A 19,263-nucleotide genomic window follows, 5' to 3' on the forward strand; every position below is an offset into this window, starting at 1 on the left:
GAAAAAGCTTACAGAGTTAATGTCAGAGTATCAGACAGCTGGCCTAGAAATGCCACAGCAATGAACTTGTGCCTTGGTATTGATACTGACAGGCTATAATTAAACTATTCAGTGTATCTGGTATGTTCCAAATTTCTTTTCTATAATGCTGCAAAATATTTGATAAGAACCATGGCAGATACTGACAAGTTTAGATGCAGGCATCTGTTGGAGCTCATATTGGAATGTCCAATACAGCTACTAGGACTACAGATCCTTTAACAATAAAGACAGCAATATTACATTTAAGAACACAATTAATTGTGAGGAGTAATTCCATAAAATCTAAACTGCATAGAGGTAAATTTCTGCATAGAGATAAATATCACAAACAGGGAAAATATCAGATAAGTAGGGGCCATGGTTACATACAGAGGGGTCCCAGAGAGGACAAAAAAGATAGCTTTCTGTTGGCACCCTGAGTGAAAAACACTGGTTTTGAGGTTTCAAAACTCATGCCACTAAAGTACGCTTTCTAGGCTGAACACTGAAATGAGCATATTTTTAAAATGGGAAGAAAATTTTAGTTTGTATTGCAACTTGCTGATTTCGTATGCTAACTTACATTCCTCTAACTAAATAATTTAATTTGCAGGTCAGTTAAGATGAACAAGTTTATTTGTTGGTATTAAAAGTAACGTGCAATGGTCCCCCTTACTTTACTGTTTTGGTTTCTCTTTTGCCCTTCCCTGTGGTGACTTGTTGGGGGAAGATTCAAGTGCAAGTCCATAGCCTTGCTCCCAGGGCTCAGTGGAACCCTGGTGCAGTGTTCAGGGCAGAGAAAGGGGAGGCACAATACCTGGATCTTTGCAAAGCCAGGCTACAGAACCACTGGCCAGCCACCACAGATCAGAGACAACCATTCCGATGCAGAAGTGGTAATGTTACCACACTGTTTACTTGGCAATCTTCCACCTAGTGCTAGGACATCTCCAGAAATTGCTGCAGCCCTCAGCTGTTACTGTTGGTGTTACCTGCCCTTTAAAATGCTCCTGGATGCATCTCCCGGAACACAAAGAATAAAACATGCATGAAGCCAGCATTAACCAGCCTCAGGGTAGAGATGTCCATTGTATTCTGCTGCGCTGCCAGCGGACACATTTCATCGATATTTCCCATATTTCACAAAGTTGGATCTCTTGCCTTCTAGCTTTACTCCCTGCTTAAATCACATTACTGTAAATAAGTGCTCCCCAAGAATTTGCAATATGTTTGCATCTTTAAAAAAAAAGAAAAATCCTACTCCATAAGTCATTGAAGTACACCACACCTAGTAGATGTGCTCTTTAAAACTCAGGGAAATTTTGCAAAATTCCCCAATCCACCGTAACAGTTTATTAGCACAATGGTTAACAGCACCAATAAGGGACATTATGAAGAAGTTTCCTATGAACAAGCAGAAAAAGTAAATACCTGTATGGAAGATCACATTCTACACCAGTATCTCTGGTTTCTATATTGGTCTTTGGTTGGTTTTCCATTAAGTAGTCCAATTTATCTTGTAATTCTTTGTTCTGGAAAACAGTAATTTTCATCCCAGGTTTATTTTCTTTAAATTATATTAATTAAACAAGGAAATAAAATTGCACATTGGCTTATCCCCACAAGAAATAATGTAAAAGTATTTATTGAGAAAGTAGAGGAATCCTTACTTCTGGGAAAAAATATAAATGAAACCAACAGTTTTATTCAGAAGCTTCTGTTTTAAGTAATTATAATACTGTTATAAAATTGTATGTTAAGAAACTTAGCAGGAATACTGAGACTTTGTATTACATATATTCCTCATGTGACTGGTGTCATAAGTTTGACTTCCACACTGAAAAGCAGCAAATACATATAGTAAATATGCATCCAGATAACATCAGGTGACATTGATTCAAATTTTATTTGGTTTCATAAAATAATCACAATAATTATAAACTTAAAAAGGAATGCCTTACCTCACATTCTAAGAAAGAAATTTTTTCTAAAAGCTGTATTATAAATAATTCCTTTTCTTTTACTTTCTTCCTTAGCATTTCAATCTATGAAGAAAAAATAAAACAAAGACATTTAGTCTAATGGGGATGGGAAAAGGAGGAAAAAGACGCAGATACTACAGGAAGAGAACATGTTTCATTTTATTGTTCAGCAACAATTGAATACCTGTACATATTCACAAACTGCTTTAATCCATGGATTAGCTGTCATCCCATACGGTTAGGATCGTTTATATAAAGATGATACTAACATGGCTCTTAAGAATTAGTATTTTTCTGGAAAGAGAATGGAAACTCAAACATTGTCATGTAAAAAGGCAAACTAGGGAAAGCTCCATCTTCAATTCAAAGGAACAGAAGACAATCTTCCTTATATTCTGTGATTTCTGCTGGTCATAGAGCCATACAACAAGAATGTTTGCATTAAATCTTTCCCTGCTACCAGCACAACCAGGTATGACCAGAGAAACTGGGTATTACTCATATTTCATACTAGTCCCTTGCTGCTGCCCCAAAGCCGTTCTGACTGCGTGGAAATGGCTTTCTAAAGCTCGTAAAGCCACAGTTTTCCTTTTCCATTCTTCTGAACCCTTTGCTTAAAGCTAGGTTTGCTATGTGAGGTTCATACTGTTATCAGCAATAGTCTAAGACATCTGTTGACTGGCACAGAGGTCAGTTCCTTTCAGTTGACTGCATTTGGGAGACAATAGTATCTTGCACAAACAAACTGAATTTTCTCCTCAGACCAAGGGAAAAGTAACTTGTTATTCTCTCTCAACACCTGCGGACAACACCTAAAATAGTGGATAATAAAAAACCCAAACAATACCTAAATAACAAATTCAATTGTTACTAATTCCCAGGAGGCAGTTCAGGTTATTATTCACAGACAGCTGTAGACACACACCACTCTACAAGCACAGAAGACAAGGGGCTTCCTATATCTGTAGTTACAGTCTACTTCAGATGCAGAAAGCAGTGTTAAAAATATTTCTTAAGGAGAATCATAAGAAGTGCAGTGAAAGATCTATTTGAGGGAGAAAAGGTATTCTGCGTCATGTTTGCATGCAGGTAGGAACTGGGAGAAGACTGATTTCCCACTGTGTTCAATGCCCGTACAAGTCTTGTCCTGCAGCAGCAGCAATGAAAGCTGATAGCAGTGGATACTCTGTTTGCTCTCAGTGTTAAATGGTGTCAGGTCAGTAATTTTTTCCAATTAAATTTCAATCCACCTTCCTTGAACAAGCCATTTCAGGTCAGACGACATAAAAAAAAAATCAAAAACCCTATTTTCCCCCTAATAAGTCCATGGGAACGGGTCTCTCAACTGAGGTGCTGCAACATCATCAGCTAAACCCCTCTCCCTGCTTCATGCCAGCTCTCTTTAACTAGGCAGAGCCTAAACAACAACTCCTGCTTTACCAAGCAGTCCATTATCTAAGGCAATTGTCTCCATGATTCATTAAAGTAAATTAAAGATATGAGAAGTTTCTGATCTTAAGCCTGAAAGGAGAATCAGAAGTAAACCAAGCTAGAAAATGGATGGTCCACATCACAAATGGAATGCCAGGGTCTGCTGTGCACTGCTTTTAGTAAAGTCTCTATTACTGTGTATATAAGTGCACCCCTTAAAGCTACATTAGATGAGGAAAGATACTCATTCAAACTGCCATTACAGCACTAGAAAAGTATGTATCCCGCACATTCCTTCACATTTTTGGGCAATATGCCAACAGAGAAAACCCAGACCTATGCCTATAGCTTTTTATCACAAAAAACCTATGCATAATGAAAAAAATAGGTATTTTCTATAAAACTTCACATTAAGTGAGGTAGCTTTATTTTGTCAGGTTATTGATTGGCTGTGGGCTTCACTGGTACAATTTTAAGGAAAAAAGTAAAAAGCATTAGTAAAAAATGTAGTGGACTTTTACCAAAGTGAATTAATTTTGTAGAACAGCCAAATTGAAGTCAAGGAAAGCTCAGAATATGTGTTTTCCTGGCAGTCATTATGTTACATTGACACGCAAGAAAGACCATTTCTAAATACTTGGTTAAAATTTTCCATGCACTCTCACCAGTCACTTTTTAAACTCTGTATATTAAAATCAATTTTATGAAAGAACATTAACAATCCCCTTCAAAACCACCAGTGTAAAGTTTTTCAGCATGTCTGGAAACAAGGATTAGTAGAAATATTCGCATCCTGTTAAAACAGAATGATAAAATACTCAAAGGTACAATAATCAAAGCACAACAGTAGAACTCTATCACCCTCCCAAAAATTTACTGCTAGGCGTTATGAAACATTTCAACCCAAAAGTACAGAACTATGAAAAAAATGAAGCAAAACAAATGCATAAATTAAACCAAAAAAGGAAGAGTTATAAAACCAAGTCAACTAATGTAGTCTCCCTGATCTTCAGTTACCACATCTCATTGACACAATGATCAGTTATTACTTGGAAAAGCTAAAATGTAAACTCCATACAGTGTTTTCAGCTGAACAGTTACAGAATATATGAGTGCTATTGTCATCCATCTTTCTCAAAACTGTGTATTCCGTTTTTCTTTTTACTTTTTAAGTGCATGTAAAAACTATCCATGTGATCTAAAGCTATTATCATTTCAGTTTTCAAATCACAGAAACACAAAGCTCGTAGCATTTTCAGAAAACATAGAACATATTTTGATCTTCACATTTAATTAGATCTTTATTTAATAGTATGACTAAAGTCAAGTCAGCTATATTTTCACTGGTTCAATAGCTTCAGTCCTGCCAATAAATTCTGCTTCAGAAAAGATAAACTGTTCTTTAAGGACTTTGAAGTGAGTCTTCTCTAGTAATATTCAGTTCTCCTACTGTGCATATAAGGAAATAAATTTTAACACTAGTAATCAGCCCAATCACAAAGATGACTGAAGCCAAGCACAGCTATGTGATCAGGAGAGGGGTTTGCCCTGACAGATATCCATCCTCGTTATTGAAGATAATAAATCTCATCAGCTGCCTATTCTGGTTTTTACACCAAATACAAAATACTTCTGTTTCCAAATAGGTGATCAAATTATCTATGATCTGAAAGCAAGACCAAACTCTTGTGTTTCATAGCCATTTACCTGAAGTTATATTCACTTTATGATACAAAGGCTCTAAGACATGAAATAAACTGTGACAGTAACCATTATGTTCACCAGTATTACGTAAAAATAGATTTAGAGTAAGTTAAAATTAAACTTATTTGTCTATTCTTCACATTGGCTACAGAGGCACAAACTGCCTAAGCATGTTTCTGAGTTATTTTAACTAGAATAGTCTGAAAGCAAAAATGAGGATGGACACCTTAAAATCTAACAGAGAATACAAAGAGGAGGACCTTGACAAACAGCTTCTTCCCCTTCCCAAACACAAACCTGAACTCCAAAAAGACATTTTGTAATTTGGCAGGAATGTTTACTGCTTTTACTTTTTTTTTGTGTGTGTGTGAGAATCTTTTAAGGACTGGCAGATTGAACCATACACAACAGTACTCCCTGCCACATTTTAACACCTTTACATAGTACCAGTCAGAACCGGTTAAATCAGTCTACTTTGTCCCTCTGAAGAGTTATGCCAGAATTTTGAAATACTCCTTCTCTTCTACAGTATGGAGAAGACACAATGTGGTACTATATCTTCACAGGCACAAAGTCTTAGTCTAGCAGTAAAACAAAAAGGAATGATTAGAACATGCAGATTACAGATATGATAAGGCTGTGAACTGGGTAACTTACATAAAAACTTCTGGTGGATCTTTAGAACATTATGAACTCAAGGACACAGCCAGAGACAAAATACATTCCAGGAGAAATAAATTCAGCAGTGGCTAAAATGAGATGCTGTTTCAGTGCCAGGAAAAAAAGTTCTGCAGTCCCTGCTCCCCAGATGCAGCAGAGCCACCCTTTGAGGCTGCTGCAGAAGGAAAGCAGGGCACCCGTATTACTTCATACAGGCATGCTGCATCCCCAGACACACAGCCAACGAGTTGTCTCAGCAGCTACTGCAGTCCAAGGGCTGAAACAACTTCCAAAGTTAGGGCACACCTTTAAACCTACCCACAGGCCTGATATAGATGACACATCCCACCAGAGTAGTTTACTACAAAAAAGTTTATTTCCTGAATAAGGACTTGAGTACACATCATCTTATGCCATTAGCACCAGGAGTGAGCAAACCTGATTTGCTTAACCCTTGAGGGGATATGTCACAGGAAACCAGGAAAAACAGGAATACTGTTAGGGGATTAGATTAATATATTACTCTATTAAATAAAATGCAACCTTAATTCAATACATTTATATAAGACATATCACATAAGGAAAAGTGATGGTTTCCTCAGACATAGGAATGTAACAACTACGCCAGATCACAATGCTGATATTGGGTAAAAGCACTTCAAAAATAAAATTCATGCTTTGCTACTTAATGTCATTTTTATTTTTCCATAAAAGTGTTAGTTATGGTAAACTAAAATAAGATGATAACACTTACAGCACCATAAAACTGTATTGCACAAACCCAAGTCTTGAGAAGGTCTTTGTTTCAAGGAGTTGCATAAAGGAAGAGAACAACTGGTAGGTGACAGACAAATAGATTTTGACATTTGGTTGAATATAAGGTAAGGAGGAAAGGAGAAGCAAGATAGGTCAAACACAATACTGAACTGAGGGCTCAAGTGGTGGCCAGAATAAGTCTAGGGTTAGAAACAAATCAGTGCAAGCCAAAGACTCAACTTCAATGGACTGACTCTTGGATCTGAGTCACTTCTGGACCAACTCCATGACAAAACGATCACCAAGATGTTCCTACATTTTCCTTGCTCAGTGCCCAAGGCCTATAACCCACCTCATCCTTGCTGTGTCTGCAGACTTTGCCATTTCAGCTCACTGCCAACTCAGCAACTTGCTCCCAAATCTGGCTTTTGCACAACTACCCTCTCAGATTTCTCCATCATTTTCTACCAGCACTATTCAGGTACATCCTTCAGCCTCTCCTCTTCCAACCTTCTCTACAAGTGCCCAGACAGACTCTCCCTAACACTTACCTCTTGACCTGACCTGCATTGTCAGACTGATTACCCGTTCTTTTCCCTACACATTTCTACCAGTATTTCTACATCCTTCACGTCCACATTACGCAGTGAAATGAAATTGGCAACCTACTCAGCAATATCATTTTACATTAATGACCCACTCATTCCTCTCAAAACAGTTCTGCTAACAGTAAAAATGTGAATTTAGCAACCCTGGGCCACACCAGCACCCTTTATCCTATCGCTTCATTCTCTCTTACCTCCACCACCCCGCTGTATTCATTGCCCCTGCTTCCCCTTCTCCTGTTGGGAGACATCTGACTATTCCAGCACTTGGAAGGGAAGAGCTACAAGGCCCAAGCTGCAGTTCATAACTTTCCTGGTCTGCCAGAGAGGCATCACGTGCTTTTCGGCCCCCCCAGGGCCTATGGAGCAGAGCACATTCTCCCCAGTGCTGTAACAACTAGGAGGGGTGAACTCCCTGGCTCAGTCGCTCTACTGAGGAGCTCTGAGCATGCCGACAGGCCAACACGGCAGGGTGCACCCCAGCTCAGCCCTTTGGCCACCCCACTTCAATCCCTGGCATTTGGCTGTCGGACACAGGAAGGGCACCCGATCTCTCCCTGTCATGGCAGGATCCCTGAAGTTCCCTGCAGATTATGTTGGGCATGCAGCTTGCATTTCACATATCCGCTGCTATTTCTAATTATCTGAATGAGCACGAGGCCACACGTGCAATATGAATCATCCTGAATTTACCCACTGGCTCAGCGTTAATATGGCCACACCAGTTCTTTTCAAGCTCTCTCTTTGATTCAGTCCTATTGCTGTTACCACCTCTATGCTCTTTCCTCCTTCTGAAACCTTGAGGTCATTTCTCAAACTCCCTCAACCTCCAGACTGTCACCTTATCTTGCAGCAACTCCCAGAAAATGCAATTCTTGTTCATCCCATCAACAAAGATCTGTTTCTTTCTCACTCCTTCACCTTATAGAGTCTCCAATACATCTCCTCAAATACCGAACAACAGTGTCATGCTACTGGAATAGACTGTGTAAATTCTTCCTAGGAAGAGCTGCATTTCTGAATTTCTCTTGCTTCACCAAGCAGCTTTGCTTCAGTGAGATGGAAAGCTAGATGTACAAGTCAACTGCATTGAATTGATCTCCTGGATAGAACACCTAAGAAGAAGAGGAGAATCACGAGACCCAAAAGTAAGAGTCTCTAAGGAAATGCTTGAGATGCAAGTAGTGATATTAGAAGAGAATTCAACAGAATTACAAAGCAATTAAAGCAGAAGGAAAAAGCATCTTAAGAGAAAATTAAAGTTGTGTCCAATTGTAGAGCCTTTATAAAGAAAAGTAAAAAATAGGAAACTATTTTATCCTGTGTACTCAGACACAGTTCCAGAGGCTTGAAATATACAGCAGTCTATTGGATTGGCACAGATCCAGCTGTTAAATAAATTCAGTAAACATTTACCACTTAATATTATCATCCATTAGTTTAAAATATTTATCAGAACATGACAGCATTAATATATTTAAGTATTATATATTATTCAAGTATTGTGTATTTTCCTTATTCATCTACCATTAATGGATTGGGCACCTTTAACACTGATACATAGATATGAACAAACTGGTCATAAATATGACTAAACACAGGACAAACACATACTATATGATACAAAACAAGACAGAGAAGACTTTGCAACATCAGCCTGAACTCTCAGAAGTAATTGCTGTACAAGGAGAACAAGATTATACCGAGTCCAATATTTCACTGGACATTAAGTGGTATTTATCAAAGGCTAAACAAGAGTGTTGACATTTTTTTCAGGGAACATAATACAGTAAATAGGAATGAGCACCTTTGCCTCATAATCCTCCTTAAATCACTTCAGCAACTTCTCAACACTTTTTGTATTTTAAAAACTCATATTGTATTTAAAGAACAAGGAACAACTCATTGATTTAAGTTAACACACCAACTTTGAGACCTTCCTAAACTAATGAGCTGTATGAAGACATTACACCAGTCTTCAATGTCCATCTGTTGCTAAAGCAGGCCCATAGGGCCTAGATGTCCTAATGAGTTACAAACATTGGCACATTGTCTAAGAGTTCAACCCATCTTATTAAGAGCTACCTTAGTAATAATGTGCAAGTTTTCTAGTTAATGACTTGGCCAGGCAATTCCCAGCTGAAAGAGCTGATGCTACACATGTGGAAACACTCTCTCCAAACACCAGCAGCGATTCTGCTTCTGCCAATAGATAAGCAACGTCCTGCATTGCTCAAGTCCACTGAGGCATGCCAAACACGCAAACTGGGGGGGTGGCAAGTTATTTATATTCTGCCATTTGTCTTCTTTCTCCAAGCTCCCAAGGTGAGTTTCTCTTTCTACATTTGTTGTTGTGTGTTTTGTTGTTGTTTTGGTTTTACTGTAGGTATTATGCAATGCAGGTTTTGGTTAATAAAAATTTGTCATCTGTCTGTGGCTGGTAATTCCATCTTCTCGCCTTCTGTGCTTCTGTGTGGCTTCTTTTACTCGACCTAAAATTGAAACTGTACTTCCATATTATAACTGGGATATTTTGCTATATATCTGGAGTTGGAGTATCTTGATACAGGAGTTTTCAGCTGGTTCTTAAGTCTTTCATGGGAAAATTTCTTCTTTATTCCCCTTTGTGCAATACAAAGTATCTTCTGCATTTGGGATATCATTTGCCGATTAGCACTTTGTCCTTTATTGCAAGTATCTTCCACAACAGAACACGATACAGCTTCTCCCTGGTGTTTGGTGACCATTTATTATCCAACGAATCTGAGACTAAAGCTGGAGAACAGCTCATGGGCCATGACCTAGAGACAGTTCAATTCAGTCGTTAGGGGAATTTCACGTGAAATCTGAGTTCTGTAGATAATTTCTTGGCATGGAATCAAATATCCTTTTCTCTTCTCCATCCCCTTCAGAACAGTTCCCTATATCTGCATCAACCCACTTGCCTTGCTTACAAAACATAAATGCTTATTTCCTTCCCACTCCTGCTTCTCAACAATGAAACAATATTACATATAAAATAAGCTTATTGTGCCACGAAACTGCAATGTATTTTAATGTCAATTGAACAAATCTCAAAACTAAAGCTCTCAAATCTCTCCAGGTTTGAAATTGAGATCAATCCAGGAAATACCGTTGTTGTTGATTTAAAAGCAGTGTTTCACATTTCATTTGAAGTCTTTTATCTTATACTAAACTCTCTCCCTCCTCCTACACTGGCACAGACAGGATAAACTGATTGACCATATCAAATAGATAACTTAAAGGACAAGTTTTCACCCCTTTCACAGAAAAACAGCAATTTCAGCACTGAAAAAAACTATGAGGTAGCAGCATCCCATGCCCTCCAATAATGTCTCTGTGCCCACACAATTCCTTCTCTACACTGGAAACTCCGTAGTGGAAAGGCCTGCAGTTTGCATGCTTCAACCTGTCATGCTGTGAGTCTCCCTGAAAATTCCTCTGATCAAATTGGCTTTTTCCTGAATTGTCTTTGAAAGTCTCTCTCTGCCCAGCCATACTTTAAGATGGCTACAAAGGCAAGGGCTGGAGAAAAAAAAGAAAGGCTAATTTCATGTTCACTGATTTCACCACTGAGGTCTGGGTGACCCACGCTGGCCATCTGTCTCTTCTCACTCTTTTTTTTTTTTTTTTTTTTTTTTTTTCTTTTAAAGCCTGCTATGTACACACAGTATGAGAAAAGGGCTGAGTTTCTACACACCTGCCAAATGCAGGTCCTACACTTTCAACTGCCATCACTTCATGTAAAATGTACTGCACTAAGCTGGGAACAAGTAGATTTACATAACAAACAAGTTCAACACAGGGATAAATCTGTCAGCCTTAAATCATCTGCAATCTCTTTCTAACAAGAGCATAAGGCTTTACCACTATGCAGGAGAACTTTCTGCTCAGCTGGTGCTCTAACAGGCTGCAACCCTGGCTCTCACAGCACAGAATCCCTATGAGGGTGAAAAACAGGTGTGCATGGGATCTAACACACAGAGATGTCGAAGGCCACCAACTCCAGCAAACTTCTATTTTATTTCTTCCATTTATTTCCTTCTGAAAGTTATTTTCCATGCTCCTGTTTAATTTATGACTGGTCTGAATAGGTCAGGTTGAAAAAGATTCTATTAATGCACGAGATGGAAGGTTTTATTACCAGAGAAAAAAATTAGAAGCAAATGATTTCTTTGATAACGAGTATAAGCACACTGAACTGTGATTGTCTCTCTGCCTGGGCTCAATTCCACAGGTCACACATCTACTGCACTCAGTACCAACAAGATGGATCCTGTGAAAAGGAAGGCTTTAATACTCTTTTCTTCCACAGCCTCTTACATTTGGTGCTTCTCTGCCAGCATCCCCTTTCATGCATGCCTAGATTAGGACCGACCACAGCCTCCTAACTCATTTTTAAATGCCATCAAAACAGCACTGAAGGTGATGCAGTAAGCAGCTCTAACACAAAACTCCATGCCAAAGCTTCTCTCTCACTTCCTCCTGACTGCTTGCTGTTCTTTTACAGAATGCCCTGCATCTGTCACTTGCAAATGATCCATCATCTTTCCCTAAAAAGGCCTGAAGAACAATCTATTTTGTGATTTTTCAACCAGCAGATTCATCTCCATACTTGTTTAATTTTTGACAGTTCCCCATATGAGTTTGAAGCAGTGTACCTTGTTTGTTCAACACCCCTTTGAGATGGTGTTCATTTCAGTAGCTGCACTTTGTCTAAATTGGAGATAGCAGCAGAAACCTGTTGTGGTTTACACTGAAGGAATAAATCCCTCATTATACTTCCAATCTGTGTCCGAATATACCAAGATAAATACTAAATAAAGCTCATTCTGTAGTCAAGCATTGGCTTAGCCATCATTCTCACAAAAGTGCTGCTGATAATTTTGACTACTTATATTCTTTCCACTTCTGAGTTTCAAGTTATTGATCGTTATAAAATCCTCATAAACCCTAAGATGGAATGTTATTTTACAGATACCAGCCATGTAAGTATTGCAATAATGAGTAACACAGCAGGTTTTCATGACACTTTTCTAGATGTTCCTATCCATTACCTTCTGCATTCAGCTAAATTTAATGTAGAGAGGATGTGCATGCAAATAATACCCGGATGAACACATTTTCTGGAACTTACATGGTAACACTTAAGCCTTCCCTATTTACTCTAGAAAGTATGCTTAGTGCTGCTGCTCACTCTAGTTTTTAACTTAACTCCAGAACAGACTATTCAAATAGCATTCCTTTTCAACAGCCTACTTTTTAAGAAGTTTTGTTGCTGATTTCTCAGCTTCTATGGCGTAGTCAGTAAGTGTTGCTTAAAGTGAGCCTAAAAATACTTCTCTAGTATTTACATAGAGAAGAGCACAAAATCATGAAAAATACCACATGCGCAGTAGCTCAGGGCATACACATTTGCAATGCTTTTTACCTTCCCCCATGGTGGATAGCTATTCTTCACTGTTCTATTAAAGCTGCTATTTTTAGGCCTCTAATTAAAAGAGCCTAGTTTAAAATAGAGCATGGCATCTATATAGATATTTCCTCAAACATAGTACAAACACAAATCATGGATAGCACAAAATAAATGAAAAAAACCCCAACGCATTAAGTGCCTAATGTATTTGGTACCATCTGACCTGATCAAACCTTTTACAGGAGTCTTTAGTTAGCTCACTAGGGAAAATACAGGTGTAGCTATAGGCATTCATGCAATTCTCAAACTAAAACCCACAAGGACTAAAGGAGAGAGCAAAAAATATATTCCCTATGGGTACATGGCAGTCAAGGATTTGTAGGGAGTTTTGTTTGATTTTGAAAAGCAGATAGTCAGACATCAATTAAAGGTAGACATATTTACCAGCTAAGTAGTGAGTTGGTTGCCTAATATTCTGCTTGTTAAATAGGATAACTAAAAGATCTAGAAGGGCTTTCTGTGTGTATGAAGGCAGCAGCAAAGATGGATTACAAGGAATCAGCAAGCTAAACTCACCCATTAAACCTAATACTTATGCAGTAATAATCATTCGCCCAAGCTTTACACATATTTTTGCCAAAACACCCCATGGAACTGAAAGTATTTGTTATACCAATGCAGCCCACTAGAGGTCAAGTTACATCCAGTAGTTAAAAATATATTTAGGAATAAAGGGCAAAGTTTAGGCCACCATCCTCATATATTACTAAAATCATCTGGGTTGCCACATGTATCACAAAAGTGACAAGTCCTTCAGAACTTTTGTTTAGAACAAAAAAGCTCATAATATGATGGCTGGTTTAGAGAGATACAAAACAGATTAAGTAATTGTTCCCATAATCCATTAATTAGATGGATTGGATTATTAGATTGGAGTAGTTTTCCTTAATAGAATACCATGGTATAAAGATTGTTCGCTCAGTTTTAGACCACCTGCTATGATGCTTGAAAATAGTGAAAATGTCAAGCTGAACTAGAAACAGAACCTCAAGACTTCATACCAGTCTTCTACACTGATGATATGACAGAAGAACTTTAATGCAAATAGACAGATACTTTTGCATCCCTCTGTAAAAGACGCTTAGTATCACACATCTGATCATACAGCAGGACTACATCAGAATCTTATAAAATCAAATAGATATACATAAGTATATATATAAATATAGGGGGGTTTATATATATAAAAATACCACCTTGATAAAAAAGGAAAAGCTCCACGTCTAATCAGAAATCCTGTAATAGCACATTGTGAATGCAGAAAGAATGCCTTAGGTTAGAATGGTTTCCAAACATTTGATTTTGTGAATGTGTGGTGTCCAAATAAAAATAAAAGATATTTCATGAATGCCTATCCTCTGTGCAATAGCAAGGCTCTGTGTAATAGCGCTGTCAGTCTGCTTTGTAAAGCTCCAATTTAAACTTAATTTCCCACGTCATTCTTTCATCCACTTGGTGAAACAGAAATGTTTGCAATCACAGCCTTGTGGCTGCTAAACGGTTTCTTGGCACGTAGGTAGTCTGTAACTTAAAGCAGCTTTCCAGCAGAAAGCCACTTAAAATTTTACAGGAAATTGTATCAGCTAAGATGATGTCCCAAGACCAGGGTAAAAAAAGATGAGTGGTGAAAAACTGTGTTTGCCTGCCTATTTCTGTGAGGAACCACATTTAAACAAAACAAAAAAAAAAAAAAAAAAAGGGGGGGGGTGGGGGAGGATGGGGGAGGAAAGGGGGCAGTTTTTGCCTTCCACCTCTGTACAGGAAGGAGACCCTTAATGACTAGTCTGCATTGTTTCTGCAGTTACCGTCTGAACACTTCAAATTAAGTTGCAAGTTGCATGTTGTATTTCCTGGACTACCATGAAGAGTTCCAGAATTAGTGTCAGCCTAAAGATCACAGTATATAACCCACAGCCACTGGATTAAACCACTCTCACCTAGTATTTCTGCTTCACTAGCTCCAGATGCTTAACACATCTTCCACTGTGTTTGTAACTAAGGTGGCATAAGGAAATTGCACACAGAACAGAGCTGCCTTTGGATTATGTACGAAAAGAATGTGTTCCCAAAAGACTCAGCATTGTTTTACTAGATCTCACCTCCTCAACCATGTGCTTGACTTTCTTCTGTTGGCAGTGGACCATATCATCCAGATGTTTGATTCGCTCTCTTAGGCTAGCTGCTACCTCCTCCAAATGCTGTGACCTAGCAAAACATGGAAGAATTAAACATGTAAGTGGGGAGGTACGCAGTATAAGCAAAACAAGAACAAGCCCCACCATCCCACTATAAATCATGAAGACTAGGTCAAGAGGTAGGCAAGTCAAATTCTACTGACAGATGTCAATTTGTCCAAAGTACATTTTAATGGTAGTCTTCTAGTCAAAGTGGCTGTCTCCACCCACGTTAACTCACCTTTGTCTTGCATGCTGGCATGCTTACTCAGAGCCCAAAGTGCTGACAATTAAACAATGTGACAAAGCTCATCTCCTTAAGATGTCTGGTTTTCCTTGAAGTGAAAGGCATTTAGACAACTAGATCTTTATCATTAGAAAGACACGTTTATCCTGACTTACTACCACCTGCAAACTTTTTGGAAATAAATACTAAATAAGAGCCAGGAAGCACATCTGCTGGTGTCCTTTTAAAAGCTCTCCTATGACAGGGAAGCCTTGAGTCAAGGATTTGGCATAGTTGCCAACAGTAGCAGAACGCTAACTGGAGTAGTATTAACTCATCAACAGTCAGCAGGAATTGTGGATGTTTGAAGCTTATGCGTAGGACTTTATTATTAGAGTCACATATAGATATACACATGTATCAGAGAGACAGATTCTACATTTCTTCAAATCTCTTTAACACAGAAATTGAACACCCACAGAACTCCTGCCACGAGTTGGTTTGACAGCTTGCCAGAAAAGTAGTTTTAGAATATGCAAAGAAACAGGAGGGAAGTTTTTTAATAAGTTTTTGGCATGTTGGCCATGGGAGCCTCCATTTTTATCTTGATGTACAATTCTCGAAATTCTTCAAAGACAGCAATCGCTTGCTTATAAAAACTTCTGTAGTCCTAGGTTCAGGACTGGACAAAATTTGAGAAGTGGAAGAGGAGAATCAAAAACAAAAAGGCTTTTTTCATCTTGGTCTGTGCACAGCAGAAGAAACTGTTGAAGCTGCAAACAGAACCACCATTCTAAGGCAAAGCAGCAGATGACGAACTGTAAGACATGATTCCAATGAATGATTGAATTGTATGCTGTTTCCCCTCAGAAAGAGTCCCTATTAAACAGTGAAGTACTCTACAGAACTGTAACTGCAGCACTTTGACAAGGACTCAAAAAATCAGGGCGTTGCTGCAGGTTCCTCAATCCTGAACATTAAGGTCTCACAAAACTGCAATTTACATTTTGATTGCAATTCTAATACACATTTGGTCTCCATTGAAAGATTCAGAATTTTAAGCACAGCTAGCAATGGAGCAGTGGAACAGAGGCCCTTCCACAGGTGGAGCTCAAGTGCCAGGTCAGGTACAGACAGGTAAAGAAAACTGAAGAACAGACTTCAGCATCTGAGCACAGATTCATTGCTTGCATTGCACAGATTGCAACTGTGTGCTTGCTTGCATTGCACGAATTCCTGTCTGAACATTGCCTTTACCCATTTCACTGCAGCGTAACTTTTCATGCTGAGGGTCAGGGCAGGATTCACTGAAGCAAGAAGAGTATCTGTTATCCAGAGGTAAAGGAAGAAAGCAATTATCTTTCATCTCCATAATCTATGTTGTATGCGACATCTGGTCACTCTAAGTTATTATTTTAACAGGTTGCTGTGAAAAGCTGTTATTACCCTGAAACTGAATAAGCTGGTCACAGATCAATACAGCTAGGCAGTGAGATGCTCTCAGCAGGGACCTCCTTTTATGTTTATGCTTCCTACAGAACAGCGGGATGCCAAAACCTTAAAACTGAATTTCTGGGTGCTACAGAAACACAAGTAGTAATCAAGTACAATTATTCAGTCTCTGCTTGCAATTCATCTTTATGCACTCAAGTAGTGTCATATAAACCTTTGACTGGCAGATGCAATTTTCACCACAATGGCTGTTATGCTATTTCAGTGCTGGATAGATTTCTCTTGAAACTTTGCCTCTGCCTTTGCTTGAAGCTTTTTTTTGCCTGGTAATGGTGCTCTGTCAGTCTCAAAGAAGTAGTAATGGATGCAGATGCCACCTGTTGGCAGAAACAGCACATCCAGGTGCCACCACACCACTAGATCTCTCTTCTAAGCCCCATGCTTTTGCAAACAACCATTCACAGAGGTCTTGCTGTCAATAACATAACCCTAACTTTCCCCAACTAACTTCATAGCTTATTTCTGCACTGTGATGCTACATGACAGATTTCTTCTGCACATAGAATCATAGGGTTGGAAGGGACCTCTGGAGATCATCTAGTCCAACCCCCCTGCCAGAGCAGGGACACCTTAGAGCAGGCTGCACAGGAACGTGTCCAGGCGGGTTTTGAATGTCTCCAGAGATGGAGACTCCACCACCTCCCTAGGCAGCCTGTTCCAGTGCTCTACCACCCTCAAGGTAAAGAAGTTCCTCCTCATGTTTAGATGGAACTTCCTATACTCAAGTTTGTGCCCATTACCTCTTGTCCTGTCACTGGGCACCACCAAAGAGAGCCTGGCCCCATCCTCCTGGCACCCACCCTTTAAGTATTTATAAGCATGGATCAGGTCCCCCCTCAACCGTCTTTTTTCCAGACTAAAGAGACCCAATTCCCTCAGTCTTTCTTCATAAGAGAGGTGTTCCAATCCCCTAATCATCTTGGTAGCCTCTATGCTGCACCCTCTCCAGCAGTTCCCTGTCCTTCTTGAGCTGGGGAGCCCAGAACTGGACACAGTACTCCAGGTGCGGCCTCACCAAGGCAGAGTAGAGGGGGAGGATGACCTCCCTTGACCTGCTGGCCACACTCTTCTTGATGCACCCCAGGATGCCATTGGCCTTCTTGGCCACAAGGGCACATTGCTGGCTCATGGTCATCCTGTTGTCCACCAGGACTCCCAGGTCTCTTTCTACAGAGCTGCTCTCCAGCAGGTCAGCCCCCAACCTGTACTGCTGCATGGGGTTATTCCTCCCCAGGTGCAGCACCCTACACTTGCTCTTATTGAATTTCATAAGATTCCTTTCCACCCAACTCTCCAGCCTGTTCAGGTCTCTGTATGGCAGCACAGCCTTCTGGTGTGTCAGCCACCCCTCCCAGCTTTGTATCATCAGCAAACTTGCTGAGGGTGCACTCTATCCCCTCATCCAAGTCGTTGATGAATATATTGAACAGGACTGGACCCAGTAGTGACCCCTGGGGAACACCACTCGTCACTGACCTCCAACTAGACTCTGCGCCCCTAACCACAACCCTCTGAGCTCTGTCTTGCAACCAGTTTTCTATCCACCTTACTGTCCATTCATCTAACCCACTCTTCCTAAGCTTCCCTATGAGGATGCTGTGGGAGACTGTGTCGAACGCCTTGCTAAAGTCAAGGTAGACCACATCTACCGCTCTTCCCTCATCTATCCATCCAGTCACACCATTGTAGAAGGCTATCAGATTAGTCAGGCATGATTTCCCCTTGGTGAATCCATGCTGAGTACTTCTGATAGCCTTCTCTTCCTCCACGTGCCTTGAGATGATGCCCAGAACAAGCTGTTCCATCATCTTTCCAGGGATGGAGGTGAGGCTGACTGGCCTGTGGTTCCCCGGGTCCTCCTTCTTGCAATTTTTGAAGACCGGAGTGACATTGGCTTTCCTCCAGTCCTCAGGCACCTCACCTGTTCTCCAGGAACATCTTTCAAAGATGGTGGAGAGTGGCCCAGCAATGACCTCTGCCAGCTCCCTCAGCACTCTCAGGTGCATCCCATCAGGGCCCATGGACTTGTGAATATCTAACTGACCTAACTGGTCCCTCACTTGATCTTCCTCAACCCAGGGGAAGTCTTCCTCTTTCCCTGTTACTTTCTCCAAGGCCTGGGACTCCTGAGGGCTCTGCCGGGTAGTAAAGACCGACGCAAAGAAGGCATTCAATAACTCCGCCTTCTCCGCATCCTCCATCACCATGGCTCCTGTCTCATTCAACAGTGGGCCCACAGCTTCTCTGGTCATCCTTTTGCCTCCAATATACCTGAAGAAGCCCTTCCTGTTGAGCTTGACATCCCTTGCCAGGTTTAGTTCCAAGGCGGTCTTGGCTTTCCTTGTTTCATCCCTGCACACTCTGGCAGCATTCTTGTCATCTTCCCAAGGGGTTAGGCCATTCTTCCACTGAGTGTAAACTTCCTTCTTCCACTTGAGCTTGTTGAGAAGCTCCCTGCTCAACCAGGCAGGCCTCCTGCATCCCTTGGCTGATTTCTTGCTCTTCAGGATGCACTGATACTGAGCTTGGAGGAAGTGGTCTTTGAATACCAACCAGCTTTCTTGAGCCCCTTTGCTTTCCAGAGCTCTAGTCCACGGGATCTCCCCAAGCAGTTTCTTGAAGAGATCAAAGTTAGCCCTCCTGAAGTCTAAGGTTGTGATTTTGCTTCTTGTTGTTTTGTGTGTAGTGCCCATGA

The 19,263-nt window shown here is 40.2% G+C and overlaps 1 protein-coding gene across 1 annotated transcript in view; it reads right to left on the bottom strand.

The window, feature by feature from the left end:
* Positions 1-19,263, bottom strand: part of LOC309676413 (myocardial zonula adherens protein-like) — a gene marked incomplete at its 5' end in the record, with an annotated part of 61,459 nt that overhangs the window by 13,133 nt on the left and 29,063 nt on the right. Inside the window, 3 exons of the mRNA XM_082488952.1 lie at positions 1,453-1,553; positions 1,983-2,066; positions 14,756-14,861. Coding sequence (XP_082345078.1) covers positions 1,453-1,553; positions 1,983-2,066; positions 14,756-14,861 — 291 coding nt within the window. The remainder of the gene's footprint in view (positions 1-1,452; positions 1,554-1,982; positions 2,067-14,755; positions 14,862-19,263) is intronic.

This window comes from Vanellus vanellus (genome assembly GCF_965231255.1).
Source record: "Vanellus vanellus genome assembly, chromosome: 11".
Taxonomy (NCBI): Eukaryota; Metazoa; Chordata; class Aves; order Charadriiformes; family Charadriidae; genus Vanellus; species Vanellus vanellus.